This window comes from Protobothrops mucrosquamatus, unplaced genomic scaffold, assembly GCF_001527695.2.
Source record: "Protobothrops mucrosquamatus isolate PMUCROS unplaced genomic scaffold, P.Mucros_1.0 scaffold1015, whole genome shotgun sequence".
Taxonomy (NCBI): domain Eukaryota; kingdom Metazoa; phylum Chordata; class Lepidosauria; order Squamata; family Viperidae; genus Protobothrops; species Protobothrops mucrosquamatus.
The window spans coordinates 292736-313373 of NW_015387251.1; the positions used below are offsets into that span (position 1 = coordinate 292736).

Sequence of the window (20638 nt, forward strand, 5' to 3'; positions counted from 1 at the left end):
ACCTGATAAAACGCCCCCCTGGTCACGGCCGACAAATGGTCTTCCAATGTCAGCCGTGGATCCAGGAGGACTCCCAAGTTGCGGGCCCTCTCTGAGGGGGCCAAGATTTCGCCCCCTATAGTCAGCGATGGGGTCAGCTGACTATGCCGAGGCGCCGGCAGCCACAGCCACTCGGTCTTGGAGGGGTTGAGCCTGAGTCCTGAGGCAGTCCTGGAAGAGACCAGACAATTGCTAAAGGTCTGAGAACATATAAAGGCAGTTATTTATTTATTTATTTTATTAATTACATTTATATCCCGCCCTTCTCCTTGCGGACTCAGGGCGGCTGTGTTTATATGTGTTTGGTGTCTCTGAGGAATCAAAAATCCATGCCAGTCCCAGGATTGGTACAAATGTCTGTCTCTGTTAGGTTTATCTCTCAAATGGTGGGTCCTGTTTCTGGGATTCCTACTAATACATACTGATTCATCCTTGTTTCCCCCCCCCCCCAAACCAGTGGCCTGCTCTTGGAGGAGGCACCATGGATCTTTAGACTTAACATTGTAAGGAAGCTGTAGTAGGTTAAACAATCCAGTCTTGTCCAGCATCATTTTCCCAAAGGTTAGCAAAGAGGGACCACTCTTTACCTCCAGCAGCTGATATATTTTCTTGGGAATCTTTCATAAAGGACTTCGTCAAACATATTTTGATAGCTCAAGTAAACAGTATCTGCTGGATCAGCTGTATCCACCGGTGCACTTCATACAAAGAGTTAATAACTCAATATCACATCACTCACTACACCTCTAAATATTGCCTGTAGACTCTCAAAATAACTTTTTAAAAGTCCCAAATATTTGAAATATTTTTTCTAATGATTTACTCTAAATAGGTATTACATTTTATTTAGCCTTTTTCTCTGCAGCACTTCTTAATATGAATATTGCATTGACCGCTTTGGAAATCTCTGCTAAAGATACTATAAAGTATTTTAATATTTCTGTTATAACATCAGTACTTTCAAATTTTATTTCTGTAATATTTTCTAATAGTTCTTCCCTGGATTCCCAACTTGAAAATATAACTACTGGCAGGTACATCCAATCTACTTCCATAACAAAGAGAGGTGCAAAGTATCATTAAGTGACTCTGCAAAGTCCTTATCTTTCCCTAATAATTCTTTGTAATCCAGTGAATATATTGCCTTATGCAAGCATATGTTAAACTTCCATTTTCTTTTTATCATTTCTTCGATACTTCTGGATTAGGTATATTTATTTTTTTACTTGCTGTAGAGATGCAAGCTGAGCTTCTAATGTGGTTTTGGGTAATCCCAAATATTCTGGATAGATTTGATCTTCCTGTTTGAAAACATTGATTTTTTGAAATCTAGTGCAGTTACTGGACTTCTGTAGCAATTTTCCACATTGAATTCTTTTAATAGTTTTTTTGTTTATTGGGTTGTCTCTGTTTTGCATCTAAGTAAAATCACCATTACTTTTGATCGGATCTTTCTGCATATGTTGTATGTACATTTGATATGTAATACGTTTTTTTATTTGTAGCTCTTGTATACTTACATCAGTGTTCTTTGAAAATGTACAAAATGCATAGAAACAAAAATTAAACATAGTCAAGTGTATCACCGGTTAAAATGTCAGTGTCAGGCTTTTAAAGTCAATATTTTATCTTAAACATTTCTCTAAAGAGAATAATCATTCATACATTTAAAATTGTGCTATTCACATTAGAAATATACTTTTCAAGGCAGCAAAACCAGAATAATTGATTTCTGTACACAAAAAACTTGGAGGATATGACAAAATATTTCAGCATAATAGAGAAGAATTCATTGAACCTAGTCTTCACTANCGGACCTGACCTAGGGAGGATTTTATTTGGGGTTTATCTTTTAACAATTCGACAGAGACACAACTTTAAAATTTGATTTAATTCGGTTTTATCGGGGGGGAATGTATTTATGTTTTGTTTTAAATATGTTGTGCGCCGCCCTGAGTCCCGTTGGGAGAAGGGCGGCATATAAATTAAATTTATTATTATTATTATTATAAAATCAAATTTTCATATTTTTTTCCCCTGTTCCTTTCGAGAAGTGTTTTCCAGGTGGAAACAAAGCTATATAAGTTCTGTCTAATTAAAACAGTCAATTTTGCTATCTCCACAAACTACATCGCCTTCACTGTCCATTTTTCCATTGTGGGAATCAATGTGTCTTACCATCATTGTGCAAATAAATTTCTCACCACTGTTAACATATATAATAATAAAATTTCAAATTTTCTTTCAAATTCCTTATTAAACCTAGAAGAAAGACTTCTGATTTCAGTTTTATATTTATTTTAAAAATCTTATGAATTAAAGATCTGGTCCCAGTATTTCTTTGCTTTGTAACAAGTCCATGAGAGATGATAAAAAAGCATTACATTTCTAACATACATTTGAAGTTCTCTTTATCTATAAATCTCTCAGGTGTTAAACTTCAGTGATGCATTGTTGTATAAAAGGTTTTTTTCAGTTTATAGTTCAATGTAAACTTAAATCCATTTGTCCATGTCTTCCTATTCTTTGTCCATGAGATCATATAGAATGTTTAACAAACTCATTTCCCAAATTCAATTTCAACAACATTTTATAGACTTTAGGAATAACATTGTTCATCGTTAGCATACAATGCAATTTCAAATTCCCTTTTTACAAACTCAAACTTCTTATTTAAGTTAGGATATAAGATTTAAGTTATTTCATATTTAAGTTAAGTCTTTCTTTTAATTGTAAATATGTGAACCAGTGGAAAGCACATCTTTCTAACTTAAGTTCTTTACCTTGAATAAAACATATTATTTCATCATAGGTCCACCAGATTGGTCTAATTGTCATTTTTTTTCTTTAAAAAATGGCTTCTTGGGGTGACAACCAAAAAGGTATCTTAAGAGAGAAACTTATTTTATATTTATTCCAATTTTTTTAGAATGGCACACCTAACAAAATTATTCTTGAAATCTGCATTTACCTTAGCTGTGTGAGACCCAATGTAATGTAATGGTTTAATGTTAGACAATGCACCCAAATCTCGATTCATGGCCTTTCAACGCAAACCTCAATTCATGGTCCTCCAGGTCTAATAATCTTATTTTTTACGGTCAGCCAATCCTCCATCCAAACCAAACAGCAAGCACCAAACTATAATCTTAATTCTGGTAGACCTCTTCTGTCTTTCGCATCTTGCAACAAGTTATAGTTGATTCTCAGATTTTTCCTTTGCTATATCTTTTTGCCATTGCTTAAATGGAGCACTGATCATTAATATTGGTAAGATCTGGAATAAAAACAACCTCTTAGGTAAAACATTCATTTTAACTACAGAAATTGTACCCAACAACAATAACTTCAATTTATCTTTGATAAGTCCTTTTTAATGTCATCCCAAACAGTGACATAATTATTCTGAAATAATTTAAAATTTGTATTAAGTCGATATAACCCCTAGATATTTGACCTTTTTTCCACCTTAAAGTCTGACTTTTTATTAAAATTTCATGATCTTGTGCAGTCATATTCTTTACCAACATTTTTTGGTTTTTGTTTATTTTAAAACCAACTGAGGCACCTAAGGTTCTAAGTCATTCCATTTCTTTTAATCAATTAAATATAAAAATATTTATGAATATCAAATTTTGAGGGGGTCTTGTAGAAACAAAATTAAATCATTAGCAAAAGCTCTCAGTTCATACATTTCTTTTGTAATTTTCACACCCAACATTTTTTTCATTTTTTCTGATGTCTCCATTCAAAACCTCCAAGATTAAAATAAAAAGCAAAGGAGATAAAGGATAACTTTGTCTTGTGCCCTTTTGAATATTGCATAGCTTAGGCAAATCTCCAATGATAATATATGTTTGTTGACACCTATAAATCCATTTAAATGATTTTTTCCTCCAAATCCATATCTTCCAAAAATTTAAACATAAAGACTCAAATTAGTCAAAAGCTTTCTCCACATCCAAAAATATTAATGCTACATATTGTAAATATTCAGCTGTCTTTTCAGCAAAAAACTAGATTGAAGTTGAATAAAGATCTGTAAAATCTTTTTCAATCTTTCAGCCAATATTGTAGTAAAAGATTTATAATCATTATTTAACAATGAGATTGGTCCATATTTTTTTGTTAGAGACACATCCTGGTCTTCAATATAAAACTGTATTGACTTCTTTCCAAGACTGAGGCATTGTAGAGTCCTGCAAAGTAATGTTCATTGCATCCTTCAGTGATTGTAAGAATTGTCTTTAAAGCATTTATAATTTTGATTTGAGAGTCCATCCAGACCTGGTGCTTTACCTATTTTTATCTTTTTAATGGTGTCTGATATTTTAAAAGTTGTTATAGGTTCATTCATAGTTTGTCTCTAAGCTTGTGAAAGTTTTGGTAATTGTTGCTTTTGTAGATCTTCATCAATTTTTTGCAAATCTACTTCCTGTTTTCCTGTTAATGAGATAAATATTATAGCTGTTTCCAAGCCAGACATGGATTCAACTATGTATTCTAATTATATTTATTTGATAGATATGAATGCTAAAATTTTAATAACTGCCTTAGTCTGTAGATTATAGCCCAGGCAAGATTTATACAGGAATTTCAAGCTTCTGACATAATCAGGTTTTTAATTATGTTTGTGCTCTACTACAAATTAAGTAGAATCCAACAACTATAATTTATTTGGATGCTGAGAAAGCTTTTTATATGATTTGATTTTTAGCACTGAGGTTACCTAATTTGGGTAATGAAATGTCTGCAATAACATATTGGGGAGGGGGAGGTGTGGCTGTTTAAAAAATCTATTAATGAGGGAAATCCTTAAAACTGAGGCATCAGGATAATGTAGAAGCTTGTAGAATTGAGGCTGCTTTAAAAGTCATTGTGTAGGTAACAGTATATCTATTTTAACCGTGCTCAAATAAAACAACTTTATATTTCCTTTTTTCTTTAACAATCTTGATCTTTCATCCTGTCAGAAAATGTCATAAAGCTTTATTTCTTTTCATGTTTTTATTTGTCCCTTCTCACAAAAAAAAATTAAAGCTTTAACAGGTCTCTTTTGTAAATCCAAAACAGGAAAATTATCTAGGTCATTTGTGAGTGCTGGCTTGAGGAATTCTGGAAGTCCACACAGCTTAAAGTTGCAGAGGTTGTCAATGCATTCCCTATCATAGGGAATGTTCCAAATGGCTGGTTGCATTTGCCTTGCCGTTGGAGATTCTGTTCAGGAGTTGGAACAGGGATTTTTGTGGGAAAAACAGGTCCTTCTGTTGTCACCTGTGGGGCTGAAATTGACTTCTGTTAATCTAATTCCATATTGATTACCAAGTTAAACACATAAATATATATCTTAGCTATGCCCCTAGTATTTAAAAATTATCAAGACATATAAATTTGTTTAATAAATAAGTACCGGTAATAATAACTATGGACTCCTGTGATGACTTATAATATACAACGTTAGAAGGAAGACTGTATATCAGATCTGCAGCAGTAGCTTGCTTATCAAAATTTTTATTTTGAGCAATATATTATCAAAATTATAATGTTGATGTGTTAATGTATATTAATATTAAACAATATGCATTTTGTTTTCATTAAAAAATAAAAATTCTCCATTGTAATAATATTCCAAAAGCAATAATAGTGAAACAATAACATGGACCAGTGTTTTATGTAAATCAGTTGGGTTGTCTGTATTCATACTGTGATTTTTCTGCCATGTATTCTAAATAACTCAGTGTAGAACGAACGTTTCTACATCTCGTCTGTGTTGTTTGATGGTTACTTATTAATCTGACTGCAATCTCAGAACATCTATGGGTATAAATTTTGGGGATGTGGTTATAGAATGCTGCACTAATCATTTTTTTTAGACAACAATTTCATTTTCTTGCATTTTTAATATTTAGGCTTCTGTATGTACCATTTAAAAGGAACTAAATACATTCAGTTTCATGTACTTAAAAGAAACATTTGCTTTCCAATTTGAAGAATGCTGACTTTTTATTGTATGTATTTATTAAATTTGTATGCTACCCGTTGCCTAGATCTCACCTGTAAGCTGTGGTTGAATAGTAATCTTTTTATTACAGTATTAAAATTGTTTTTTGGTAAGAGAAAATGGCTAATTGGGTAAGAGGTGGAATGGTGTAAACTTCAGAAATACATGCCACATGATAATGAGGATACTGCTACAGTTGTAAGTTTGAGGACTGATTGTAGGTCACATAATTACTCTGAAATAATTTAGAATTTGTATTAATAATATAACGCCTAGATATTTGACATTTTTCTACCTTAAAGCCTGACTTCCTTGTTAAAATTTCATGATCTTGTACAGTTATATTCTTAACCAACATTTTTGGTTTTTTGTTTATATAATTTCAAGCCAGCTAAGGCACCAAAGTCATTCATTAAATATTCCATTCCATTTTGGAGGTTTTGTAGAAACAAAACTAAATCATTAGCAAAAGCTCCCCATTCGTGCGTTTCTTTTTTAATCTTTACATTCAATGTTTTTTCATCTTTTCTGATGTCTCTAATTAAAACCTCCAAGACTAAAACAGAAAGCAAAGGAGATAAAGGACATTCTTGTCTTGTGTCCTTTTGAATCTCGCACAGCTTAGGCAAATTTCCATGAATGATAATATGAATTTGTTGAGATGTTTAAATTTCAACTGGAATGGAATCTCAGCTACACTGGAACAGTGTAAACATTGTAAATATGTGCCNATGTCTCTAATTAAAACCTCCAAGACTAAAACAGAAAGCAAAGGAGATAAAGGACATTCTTGTCTTGTGTCCTTTTGAATCTCGCACAGCTTAGGCAAATTTCCATGAATGATAATATGAATTTGTTGAGATGTTTAAATTTCAACTGGAATGGAATCTCAGCTACACTGGAACAGTGTAAACATTGTAAATATGTGCCGCCTGACTCTGGGGATGCTGCAACAGTTGTAAGTTTGAGAAGTGATTTTTTTAAGTGACTTTTTTTTTTGCTGCCGTTGTAACTTCCAGTGATTGCTAAACAAATAGTTGTAAGTCAAGGACTACCTGTAAAGACGGACATTATCAAAATAAATAGTTCCAGTATTACTTTAAAGGTAAAGGAAAATTTATCCCTATTTACCAGGAAAAAATATTGGAACAATTTGCATAAGGCAGTCCTGGAAGAGACCAGACAATTGCTAAAGGTCTGAGAACATATAAAGGCAGTTATATGTGTTTGGTGTCTCTGAGGAATCAAAACTCCATGCCAGTCCCAGGATTGGTACAAATGTCCGTCTGTGTTAGGTTTATCTCTCAAATGGTGGGTCCTGTTTCTGGGATTCCTACTAATACATACTGATTCATCCTTGTTTTGCTCCCCCAAAACCAGTGGCCTGCTCTTGGAGGAGGCACCATGGATCTTTAGACTTAACAATGTAAGGAAGCTGTAGTAGGTTAAACAATCCACTCTTGTCCAGCATCATTTTCCCAAAGGTTACCAAAGAGGGACCACTCTTTACCTCCAGCAGCTGATATATTTTCTTGGGAATCTTTCATAAGGGACTTCGTCAAACATCTTTTGATAGCTCAAGTAAACAGTATCTGCTGGATCAGCTGTATCCACCGGTGCACTTCATACAAAGAGTTAATAACGCAATATCACATCACTCACTACACCTCTAAATATTGCCTGTAGACTCTCAAAATAACTTTTTAAAAGTCCCAAATATTTGAAATATTTTTTCTAATGATTTACTCTAAATAGGTATTACATTTTATTTAGCCTTTTTCTCTGCAGCACTTCTTAATATGAATATTGCATTGACCGCTTTGGAAATCTCTGCTAAAGATACTATAAAGTATTTTAATATTTCTGTTATAACATCAGTACTTTCAAATTTTATTTCTGTAATATTTTCTAATAGTTCTTCCCTGGATTCCCAACTTGAAAATATAACTACTGGCAGGTACATCCAATCTACTTCCATAACAAAGAGAGGTGTAAAGTATCATTAAGTGACTCTGCAAAGTCCTTATCTTTCCCTAATAATTCTTTGTAATCCAGTGAATATATTGCCTTATGCAAGCATATGTTAAACTTCCATTTTCTTTTTACCATTTCTTCGATACCTCTGGATTAGGTATATTTATTTTTTTGCTTGCTGTAGAGATGCAAGCTGAGCTTCTAATGTGGTTTTGGGTAATCCCAAATATTCTGGATAGATTTGATCTTCCTGTTTGAAAACATTGATTTTTTGAAATCTAGTGCAGTTACTGGACTTCTGTAGCAATTTTCCACATTGAATTATTTTAATAGTTTTTTGTTTATTGGGTTGTCTCTGTTTTGCATCTAAGTAAAATCACCATTACTTTTGATCGGATCTTTCTGCATATGTTGTGTGTACATTTGATATGTAATACGTTTTTTTATTTGTAGCTGTTGTATACTTACATCAGTGTTCTTTGAAAATGTACAAAATGCATAGAAACAAAAATTAAACATAGTCAAGCGTATCACTGGTTAAAATGTCAGTGTCAGGCTTCATTTCAGTTATAAAATAGAATTTGTAAAGAGATTTCTCTTATTAGTAAGTATGTAAATTTTAACACGATAAGTGTAATCTTTATATGAAAAGTTCCGTCGTTTTGGTCTTATTAACTAAAGACATGTGTTTTTTGAACCTCCTATACTGTTTTATAAAGTCGTATTATCTCTTCTTAAGTAACTTGGATCAGAAGTGATCCACAGAATGATCCATTAAAGTGTAACTAAGGAATAGCAGTGACCAACTTCTATCAATTCAACTCTGGTGATATGTGATACAGCATACTCTTATAATATTAAGAAACGATCAAATTTGTGTTGTGCTGGTAATCCATATTCATATGTAGTGACAAAGATTTCACTCTGGATGGATCGCAAGATTCCTGTGAAATTTATAGTGAAATTGTCTGAAAACAAAAATAGGCATCTTCTGCTGAAAAATAAAAGTAAGAGGATAACTTTCTGTCTTCCCAGGGAACATGAAAAAGAGGTACAAAATCGGAAAAGAGGCAAACGACCCAGAGGCAGACCAAGAAAAAATGTTGTAAGTAATGGTGATTTATAGGACCCATTGAAATTACAGTCATGGGAGCATTCTTACTTGTAGATAGCTGGACTTCATCTGCTATGGTGCTTGGTAATCTCTTGTATAATCTTGTTGATTCCTATCACTTGGAGTCAATAATTATTTATCATTGGCAACATCTAATTTTACTTAGGAAAATGCAAGTCTGTAGCAAGAAACTTTTACATAAAATATAATAAGCAAATTATAAAAGCAAATTCTGTTGGCTCTGAAAAGTAAACGGTTATCCAGAAAATTTGATTGTGTAAATTTTATTTTTAAGAAAATAGAATTTCGGCAAGATTATTGAGTAAGTGGGTCGTATTCATGTTGCTGTCATTCTGCTCTGTCTCCTATTTAAAGGAACCTGAAGCCCCCTCCAGGAGCAAATCCAGCAGCTCTTCATCCTCCACCTCATCTTCAACTTCCTCTTCTGATGAAGAGGAGGAAAGTGACCTTGAGACAAAGAGAAGCCAGCGGAACAGGGAGAGTCACCCAGTGCCTCAAAAGAAAGCTCAGATTTTAGTTGCCAAACCTGAAAACAAGGACTCAGCTAGGAAGAAACGTGGGCGGAAGCCACTGCCTCCAGAGCAGAAGGCAGCCAAGAGGACAGTCAACCTAACCAAGGTGCTTAAAACAAGTAGAAAGGAGTTAGGAGGGGGAGGGGGGGGCAAATTGGCAAGCAAGATGCAGCCACAACACAATGCTCAAAGTTCTGGCATTGCCATGCTTAAATCCCACATGAAGGAAGCACAAGGTGCCTTTGGTGGCTTTTGTTCTGGAGCATCCTCCAATGATAACCTCTCCAGCATAGTGAAGAATTCTACAGTCGGAAGCCCAAATTGCGGTATCAGCTGGCAAAGCTCCATTGTCCATTATATGAGTAGGATGTCACAGAACCAGAGCTCTGCAGATGCCTCTGCAGTGGGACGACTGACTCTGAAGTCAGCTATGGCCTGCAAGAGCAACCTAGGTTTGGATTTAAAACTAAAAAACCAGAAGGGTTCCGGAAACTTGGAATTGACTGTGCAAGGATCCAAAGTGACCAAGAGACCGAGTGGCAATTCCTTGGGGGAACAAAAGACAGGGAATTTGCACAATGGCAACAAAGTTCCTTCTGGCTCGCCCAGCAACCAGCCAGCTTGCAACCAAGAGCTCAACCTACAAGCTTTAAATCTTCAAAGTGTGAAGAATGGGCCAAACTCCACCAGCGGTAGCCATATTTCTCACCATGGCTGCGGGGCAGTTGGCAAAGGCAGTGGCAACAGTTTAGCAACGAAGACAAACGTATCCAAGGGCAGCGGGCCTGGGAGTGGCCAGAACATTGCCAACACAGGGGCAACATCAACAGATGCAGATCCTTGCAAAGGTGAGAAACCGGCACAAAGAGCATCTATTAGTGAGAGAGATGGGACCACCAAGAGTAATACCACCTGTGCCCAGGAGGTATGTCCCACAAAAGACAAGACTTCAGGCATGTCAGAAGGGAGCACCGGAGAAGAGGAGACTAGCTCTGATTCTGACAGAGATTCTGCTTCTTTTCCTGGAGGAGACCAGAATACATCTCTCTCCATCCAGACTAGCCAGGATTGGAAACCTACCCGGAGTCTTATTGAACATGTTTTTGTCACAGATGTGACAGCTAATTTGATCACAGTAACTGTTAAGGAGTCTCCAACAAGTGTGGGTTTTTTTAACCTAAGACATTATTGAGCTCCAAGGCAGATAAGCATTCTTTCTCCGTCTCATTTGACTCTTGGATATTAGAAGGAGAAACAAATCACAGTAGTTAGCAACCAGAGAAATAAGCTTAGGGACTCTTTTGGCTTTATTCGTGTTACTTGCCAATTCAGAGGAGTGTAGTGAAAACTACAACCCCATGCTTTGCTGTACTTGAATACTTTAGCTGTATGATTTGAAATACCAGAGGATTTTAACATTCAAGAGAACAAATATATATTCATATACATATATATTCATTCTCCTGAATAGTTTCTCTAAGAAAAATAGTTCCTTATTTTTTCTTCCAAATGATGAAGTTTCAACACTTCTAAGCTCCTAGAACTAATTATGTTAGTTTGAAAATTTGTGAACAGATCTATATTTAGGATACCTGCCAAGGGCCATATAAAAAGTTTGTCTTAAGGGAATGTATGTAAGACATACTTCCAACTTGCTTTGGAAACTAGAGGGTATGATATATAAGACAGCATTGGTTTGGAGCTGGGACTGACAGCTATTAAGTGAGTTTGGTTCAGGTCGAGCATTGATCTCTAGAAGCTTCAGAAATAGCAATTCACTTGTTTGGACCAGTGTCTCAAGAACTTGAGAAAAAAGTATGCTTTTCAACCTGCCAAATATATCAACAGATATAGGAAATCAACCTTGGAGAACTGCAGAACAATGTTCTCAAGAACTTGAGAAGACAATATGTTTTTCAACTTGCCAAATGTCAGCAGATGTCACTCAGAGGAGAATGCTGTCTCCTTTTCAACATCTGAGTGTATATGAGTGTACACACAAATATGTAATTCAGGAAGTTTTTAGATATTGGAAAATTCTATATGGAAACCAGTTCCATGTAAAATGTGATATGTGTAAACCATTGCTTAAATAAGCCATGTGTTCTGAGAAATTACTATATGCTTATATGGTTGAGACCACTTGTGAGTTACCAGCGTGTTCACGTACACATGCACACATACACATTTTGTATGCTGTTGCTTACACAGAAGAAATGGGAAGAAAGCAAAATTAGAGATTTTGCTGATGTAGAGATTTTATAAGCATAAGATGCCTTATAATGTGAGATGAAATACTATTGATGGGTGCTGTTCAAAATGAGTTGAGAATCTTTGGAATCAGAAAGCAGGTTTTTGAGGTTTCTATGCAATTGTTATCTTTCTGTAGGCCGAAATGCTCTTTTGAGTTTGGGAGTTTGGTTGTTTGCTTGTAGACATTTCATTACCAAACTACGTAACATCATCAGTGCTAGGGAGTATGGTGTTTGCTGTCTGAGTATGGGATCACAACACCCCATCAATACTGGCAGGACAAATTAGTGTACTGTATAGAAACATGGGGCAAACACCAGAGTCACTAGCACTGATGATGTTACGTAGTCAGAGAATGAAACATCTGCAAGCAAACAACCAAACTCAGAGAGCATCTAGGACTCCACAGTCTGATCCTGAGGTACAAATATTCTCTTCTGTTGGTGATATCTTTCTACTTTTACCTGCAATAACTACAAAAAATTATTGCAGATGGCAAGATAACATTGTGATACAAACTGCCATTTACTTTTTTTATTTGATCTCTACCTATGTCCTATCTCCCAATTAAATTCTGCTACAGGGCATCGCTACAGGGCAGAAATGATTGAAATCTCTCTTTGTTTTATTGCTCCAGCAAAGGCTGGCTTTATCATTACCTTGAGTGGGAAGCTAATGTAGGAAACCAGAGAGGATAGACTGGAGTGTAAACACCTTGAACCTATATTTAATTTAGTTTAGTTTAGTTTCTGTTATTTCTCTCAGAACAGGTGCTTCCTGTTGGTCAAAAGCCATGGTCTAGGTTTGGGCAGCACTGAGCTCTGTCAAGTCAATTGACAGTCAAGCTCTGCTAGAATTTGACTGTGTTCTAACAGTGCGCTTCTGTGATAAGTCTCCATACTTATAGCATTCTCAGTAAAAAGAAACAGGTAGAAACAGGGAATGTTAAACTGATTATAGGGAATTTTATTGAAATGGGTATTTTTGCAACTTTCGAAGTCATAAAGTATGTGATGTTGGATCACTGTTTATCAGACCCATTCTATGGTAAAGCGATGCAAAGGTTTTGTTCAAAACTATGTTGAGATCACAGTTAACTTTGTTGTATTTCGTAATGTGAAAATGGTTTCCAGGCTTTTGGATCATTTGAAGCATTGGCTTAGCTTACTACTTTCCTTGCTCTTTCTTGTAGTTTCTCTTTTGTATTGCTGATCCTTTACGCTACAGCCTTACGAGTTGTGAAGCTAAGAAAAGGCAAGATGGCAAATTTATCAGGGATAAAAGTGTTGCTCATGCTTATATTAGCTAGTATGATTTTTTTTTAAATAAATTGAAATGGAAGTTTATCTTTTTCACCAAAGTTTACTCACATAGAAAACAATTCGAAGGAAGTCTGTGAGATTTGCTTCCATAGAGCTGTAATTTAAATTTGATATGCCGGGTTGTAAGAGTGCACTGAATGAGTCTTCTGCAAACAGTGCTTCTAGTTCCTTACGCCTACTCCTCTTGATGTGTACTGCTGCTGAATAAGGTAATAGAAGCTGACCCAGGGTTTTCCAAAGGGCCTGCCTCAAGATAGAATGCCTCAAGCTTCAGGCTTAATATAATGTATTCAGGTAGCATTTTCAGAATTTCATAACCTTCCTGGTTTAGCTCAGAGCTGACTGGGGTCTCAGCTCGCCATATTGGTTCCAACTCACCCTATTAATTCCAACAATATTCTTTGTTTAAATCAGAGGGGCGAGGGAAAATCTCTTTTTGCTAGTCTGTGAGGATGTGACTTGTTATAATGTAAAAGAGACCACCCAGTGGCTATATTATAAACACCTGACAGACAGCATAAGAAAACAAGGCATTTGTTCTGAATCCTAGATTTGTCTGGCTTTCTCATTCAGTGCTTTTAATCAGGTGCCCTCTTTTCCCCACTTGCTCTCCATTGCAATTAGTGCAGTACTCTGTGAGTTGTGTATTCCTCCGAGTCAGATTACACTTCCCATTTCCCTTTTTTTTCTGGAAGTCTCCCCACCTCAACAACTAACCTCCGTAGAGTGCCCAACATTATTTAGGGCAGTGTTTCTCAACCTTGACAATTTTAAGGCATGTGGACTTCAACTCCCAGAATTCCACAGCCAGCAGTGCTGGCTGTGGAATTCTGGGAGTTGAAGTCCACATGCCTTAAAATTATCAAGGTTGAGAAACACTGATCTAGGGGCTTCTGTCCACTTACTTTAAGATGTCAGTGTGTAATACTGAAGGGGCTGCCTTAGTCAATCATTTAAATGCCTTTGGTAAAATCTGCCAAATTTAGATATCCTAGAAGATAATGTCAAAGTTACAAAGTGTGTTCTTTGTAGTAATTGGTACATCCCACTTGGATAGTATCAGTGAGGGATCTGAGGAACTCAGATGAGAATGCCTGCTGTCTCAGCTTCTTTGTTGTGCATCTCCTGTGGGAGCTGTCCTTGGCTAAATTCTTTTTAATTTCTATCGTGTACCTTTTAGTTCTGGATGCATGTTGACAATATTTTGATAATTCTGCCAAAGTAGATGTCTCTGTGGAGAACTAAGATTCTGGAGCAGTGTCAGAAGAGGAGGATACACAGCAATTCAGTTAAATGAAGTCAGCTTTCTCTTAGGCCCACCCACCTCACCCTTTCTTGTAGAAGCTACTATCTTTTCCCAAGGAAGAAAATTCCATTAAAATAATGGTTAATATTGCTTATGGACTTGAAGAATTTGGTGGTTTCAGAAATAGTTCCTCCCACAAAGATCTGTTGTCCCCAGTCCAATTTCTCAGGTCCTTGCTATGCTGCCTATGTATGTATGCATATGCACCTGTGTTACTTTGCCCTTGCAGGACTGCTGCTTCTGTTAGCCTACATGCAATGTTGTCTTGTTGCTCTTTAAGTTTCGCAAGTCGCTTCTGCTTCTGTTTATTTTCTATACTCATCTTTTTCCAACTATAATCTATAATGTGCAACTATTTCCTCTCTCAGAGATGCATTCCTCCTTTGAGGGGGGGGAGGTTGTCTACAACGTCAGATTCTTAATTCTGGTTTTCAGTCAGTTCCATTTAAAACAAGCTTTCTAATCTCCAGCTTGTTTGGAAAACTGAAATGCTCTCCTTCAGAAGCTCAAATGCTGTGCCTTTTGGTTAACCAGCTATTTCAGTTTCAAAGTCTAAAGTCCTAAATCTCTTATCTGAATGAGCAAGTTGGCATATTCTTCCTTAGTTGTATATTGGGTATGCAACTGTATTCCAAAACCTTGTATAAGCAGGTGATGCATGTGAGTTCACTAGTTAAGGACTCAATTTTATCAGTAATGGGTAGATAATTGAACTGGATGATAATCACTGCCCCTTTTAATAGTCAAAGCCTACCCTTACATGTTTTTCTTAGGCTTGTTGCTCTTCCTCTTCTGTGCGTGTTATATCTATGTAACAAATTGTTTTTAAAAGTTCTGTTGCTACTATTCTACATTTTTAAAACTTTTTATAACTGTTGTGTTACTGCATTAATCAGGTAAATATTTTTGCTTTTGGAGTAACTTAGTTACTCTGTTTACACTGAGCAAAAGGGCTCAGTTTAGTCTTGTGATTAACATTAATAACTGCAGTACCAAAAACTAAAGGGGAACAGAGTTACTTTATATTACAGTGTTTCTGCTACTCCAATAAATATTCACTCTATTCTGTTCCAAGCTCAGCGAAATGCCTTTGCAAGAGACTCCTAAGAATCGGTTCAGTGTTTCTTGCAATGTGTGTCAACCACTGTATGTTCCATTTTTTAAAAAAGCCAAATAGTTCTTGTATGACATTTTCTAATTGCTTTAACTGGAGCTGCTTCTTTGCTTTTATACTAAGAGAACAAAAGTTGGGGATGTTATTACCCTGGGAAAGCTTAGCTTCTTTGTTTGAGTGGGACAGACTTTCCAGGCAGAATATTAAATAAGGCTGACAGCAGTGTCTGTCCACTGATCTCACTGTGGCTTCACTGATGCACTGGGGTTTATTTGTTTGACCCTGGCTGTGTAGCTTGCTTGGTTCTGTTGTGTGATGTCTATCTCCCCATTTTTCTTACCACTTACTCTAGTTTAGACTTGAGATTACTATCTTGTTTGTTTTATTTCTTTAATTTATTTCCCATCTTAAAAGAACTTTTAGACTACACTATGGCTGGACAGTTTTTGTATAACTTTCAATTCTCTGTTTTAGTATCAATAAATATTTTTTTAACTTAACTGACTGTGGCTTGTTCTGCTTCATTTGGATAGTCTCTTCACTATTACCTTGTTTCCCTACACCTAATCTTAAGATAGTAATTCAGTTATAACACATATTTTACTGACAATGCAATCTTATACATGTTTATTTAATAAAATCACACTGTGCTGTATGGGTTTTATTTCCAAGCTTCTGTATATAATTTCAGCTTACAGAATATTTCTTTAACTTTGCCAGTATGAAAATACCTGCTGATACGGGCTTCAGAAGTAGTAAATGAGAAAAAGAAACATTAGAGGCTTCAATCAGCAGAAGTGAAGATCTTGAGCAATTATTAAAGAGTATAATCACTGATGTAGTAACATATAGTTCTCTTAAAGGATTTTCAGAGTACTCCTTAATACAACCCCTCTCCCCCCAAAAATCTATGGTAATAGGATTGGAATGCTCTCTATGCAGTTTGCTTTATCCTCTCTTTGTGGTGTTGTGTGACACATTTCAGCACTGAACTGATAATTTTCACAAATATTCCAGAAAGTTGTATGGCCCTTGTACAGCAAGTGAGGAACTATCAAATATCCCTAGTGGGGAAAAAAAGTTTCAAGCAATTATTTTACCTCTGGTTACGTAGATTATGGTATTTTTGTGGTATAATTTGCAGATGGCGTTAATCTTAAAAGTAGACAAAAATTGAATTAGAATACTTCACTATCAGAATTTTTTAATGAGATCTAAAAATGCATTTTTAATGTCACAAAGGTATTTATCTTTATTCCTTTATTCTTATCAATGTTGTGGTGTATTTGGAGCCTGCCCTTGGGATTAGCAACTGTTTAATTACACCATAAAAAGGAAAGAGAGAGAGAAATAATCCCCTGGGGAAGAATGGGGTGTAAAAGTTCAGAGGAGTGAAATATGAAACTTGCCTTGTTTCATTTGGATACTTTATCTCAGGCCTTTTGAATAGTTCATACTTTGGTCAAGCTAATGAAGACTTGATCTAATTGACTTATTTTACTTCAACAAAGCTAGAGATTGGTAAAGAGGTTAAATTTCTAACTGCTCCTTGCTGTCTATACAAGAGCAGTTCCTTACGGTACATTTTCCTGGGTTAATATATGTGCAAATTATTTAGAATAATATTTTTTTAATTTTTTTATTTGTTTGGCCCCCCGTCTTGCCACAAGGATTTTCCCATTCTAACACGCTGGGCTGTTTCCTTTTTCATGGCTAATTTTGGCTGGAAAATGTATAACAGCAACTGGATTCTGGAAGGCTGATTACACCGTAAGTAGCAAAATTAAGAACCCTGATAACCAGAATGGCAAAGAAATCACTATCATTGTAGCCTTTAACTTAAAATAGGCTATGATGAAGCCTTGAATCCAGGACTCTTCAAATGCTGCTAGATTAATCGACTTCAAATGTTCCTGTGCAATGGAGCAACATTCCTGCAAAATTAGAATCCGGAACTGATAAATCCAGCTGGAGTAGCTTTGTTCTGCTTTTCACTTTTCCTCCAAATGCAAGGTCCCTGCCTCGTCAGCAGTTTCCCCGAGTCTTGCCTGGCTAAGGTCGGCATTAGAAGGATTTCCTTCGGTCGCGTGGGTCCAGTCCAGCCTGACTTCCTGGTACGGTAGTAGGGCTCCGCCATCAGGTCACCCCTAGTGGCCATCTTAGGGTGGTACACCCCGATGTGGGTTTTCTGAAGTCTCCCAGCTATGGCAGTCAGCTGCCTGAGGCTCCGATAGTCACAGCGTGCCCAGCAGCCACTCGGTTTTTCCCAGGGTGCTACTACCCCCTGGGTGGGCACCGGCACAGGACGCAGCACAATCCTTCCCTCCGCCTCGTCTTCCTTTCCCCGTTCCCATCAGGAAGAATCACGTCGCGCAAGGAGCTGGGGCCGTTCTGGGTGCTTTGGGATCTCCCAGAAGATTTGCTTACTAAGCCCCGGGGACACAATGACGCGTCGCTCGCGTGGAAGGTTTTGCAAAGGAGGCTCCGTCGCTTCCTTCAAGGACCTGGAGTCTGCACCTCCGGGCTTTCTGGCAGTTGTGTGTGTGATCTCAGCCAGGGACTGCAGACCGTTAGCGTCGGACACTCCGAGCTTAAGCAGAGGGACCGGGGGATTCTGGGAGTTGCATTGCGGTCCCTCTGGAGAGCGGCCGGGTTGGAGGAAGCGCGGTTTTTGTCTGTGTCCTCCTCCCCGTCCGTAGCAAAACTTGGGGTGCGTGTCTCCCGTTCCTTCGCCATTAGAACTGTAATCGTTTTGGAAGCGATATCAGGACCGAGTAGTAGGAAAACCTGATCGCTCACTTCTCCTTTTACAGCTGGGGGGCGCTGTTTCGTGGCAGACGTTGGTCGCAATCCAGCCGTCCTAAAAAAAAAAAAAAAAGGCTGAAGCTGCTTTAAGTCCTCTCTAGGGGGAATCCTGGACAGCCCTCTCGGGGCGCAAACAGAGGGCGGCAGGGAGGAAAGGATGTCCTGAAAACCAAAAGAAGGCCTTAGAGCGAGGGGAAAAAGCTCACTAGGTTGGCGGAAGAACTGCCCAACAAAGGACCCCTTCGCTTTACAAAAGTTAGGCAGGTTCATTCATTCAGATTAACCCCGAGCGAAGTAGTAGCGTCCAGCATAACGATCGCTAAGAAGATAATGGGCACCGATCGTCGTTGGCTGTTGTAAACCGTGAACGGTTCTCCCGTGGTCCGTTCATATTTGAAGGACACTCTCACAAATCGAACTATATTTAGCCACAGCTAAGAATAGTTGCTTACGAATAAACGTGCCTGCGGTCGTCTGAGCTTGGGAGTCTTTCATTCTGAAAAAAATATTAACGTCGGGTGGCGAAGAGCTTTCGCTGGGACTCCACACCCAGCGAAGCCAGCCCTGGTTGCCAGACTCATGCTCCTTGTTTTTCAAGGATCAAGGGCGCTTTTCTATTCTTGATTGATTGGTTCACTTTCTCCAGATTAACCAGCTGAACTCTGGCCCTGCCCGATGGAACTTTCGAGACGGAGTTGGGGGTGGCCCAGATGAGGCACCTTTGACTTCATTATAGAGACTCTGTTTTCGGGGAGTTGCATCGCTTTCGCCTTCCCTTAGCGCTGGCCAGACAGGACCACATTTGCCTTGCGGACTCTCTAGAGAACATGCCCAGGGTCCATTTCCCTGGAGCCTCCACGCTGGGCTTTCTTTTCCCGTTCTTTTTTCTGAGAAGTTGTCCAGAGGTCCTGTCTTCTAAGACCTTCACTGATCCTGAAAAGCAGAAACAAACCTGGTTCATAGCGGGATGGGAGGTCACCATGAAATCCCACATCTATCAGTTCCACAGGGCAATTAAAAAAAAACGGACGATCCCCTCCCTATTGTTGCCAAGAAAATCGGATGGATCTGCTCATGAAATCTTGTGGAGTCTAATTTGCCCCCAGACGGATTTTACCTGTTACCTCTAAGGAGTCCCCTTTAAGATGGGCTTCTGTCCATCCCTTTCTCGGTCTCCCCAGCCATTCCTTACTTTTCCATTCCTTCTTAGTCAAACAGATATTTCATGTCTTGCCTCTTACGTATTTGTCCTTCTTGTTAAATCCAGAGCAAATCTGTCTGGAAAGTCAAGATAGAAAGTGTTCTAGAGTCTCTGCCACCACTTTCGACTTGGTGCAAAAGAGACCAAAGGGATCCACTTGGAGTGGGAAGGGGTATGCTTTTAATCCAAAAGTTAAACGGTGAGGGGGTAAAGGAAAGCTGGTTTCGAAGGCAGGCACATACATACTAAGAAGTATAAGTCATTGTCTGGGTACAGTCTTCTGCGCAAACTGGTTGAGCCAAGCTATTCTCTTGACTTCATGAACACACCAATAAATCTCTTGGCAATCCATTTTTCTAACCTCCCAGGTTCAGCTATAATTCTGAGATTTCCTGGTAGTCTCCCATTCCAAGGATCAAGTAGATCGGAGCCAGTTAAGTTTTTCGAGACCGGCCGCCTAGCGTTTTATTGAACGGTAACCAAAGGGCTCCCCATTCCCAATAACTCTTAAGAAAGTTCATCCGCTACCAGGCTGTAAAACTTCCGTTGGCAACGGACCACTGGCCAGGACTGGTTTAAGCAGAGGGGTTTTTTGACAGCTTGACTACTCTTTGCGCCTGGCCGCTTAGCCGCGCCGCTCCCAGCTCCCCAGTAGGGAGAGAAGACCTTAGGATATCTGGCATTAGTCACCGCGAGGCGCGTGTATGCGGGAATATAAAGGCTTGCGGGTAGAGTGAAGGTTGTGAGAAGCGGCGATTCCCCTTCCCAGGATGCGCCCATCACCCTGAAAGCACTCGCCTTCAAATTCAGGATCGCCGAGCTTCGATCTCCCGAAGGGCGGCGGCGGGGGGGGGGAGAAGATGATGTCTCCCTGACTTTGGTTAGGGAAAGCGGCGTCTATGAGGTCGGGGAGAGGAGTGGAAAGATTCTGATCTCGTCCCAACCCGGACCAACTAATTAATTTCACAGTCCACTT

The 20638-nt window shown here is 38.0% G+C and overlaps 1 protein-coding gene across 1 annotated transcript in view; it reads left to right on the forward strand.

Annotated features, from left to right (window-relative positions):
* Positions 1–10853, forward strand: part of CBX2 (chromobox 2) — a 32419-nt gene extending 21566 nt beyond the window's left edge. The window contains exons 4-5 of the mRNA XM_015819905.1: positions 9050–9119; positions 9504–10853. Of these exons, the coding sequence (XP_015675391.1) occupies positions 9050–9119; positions 9504–10853 (1420 nt within the window). The remainder of the gene's footprint in view (positions 1–9049; positions 9120–9503) is intronic.
* Positions 10854–20638: the final 9785 nt, after the last annotated feature.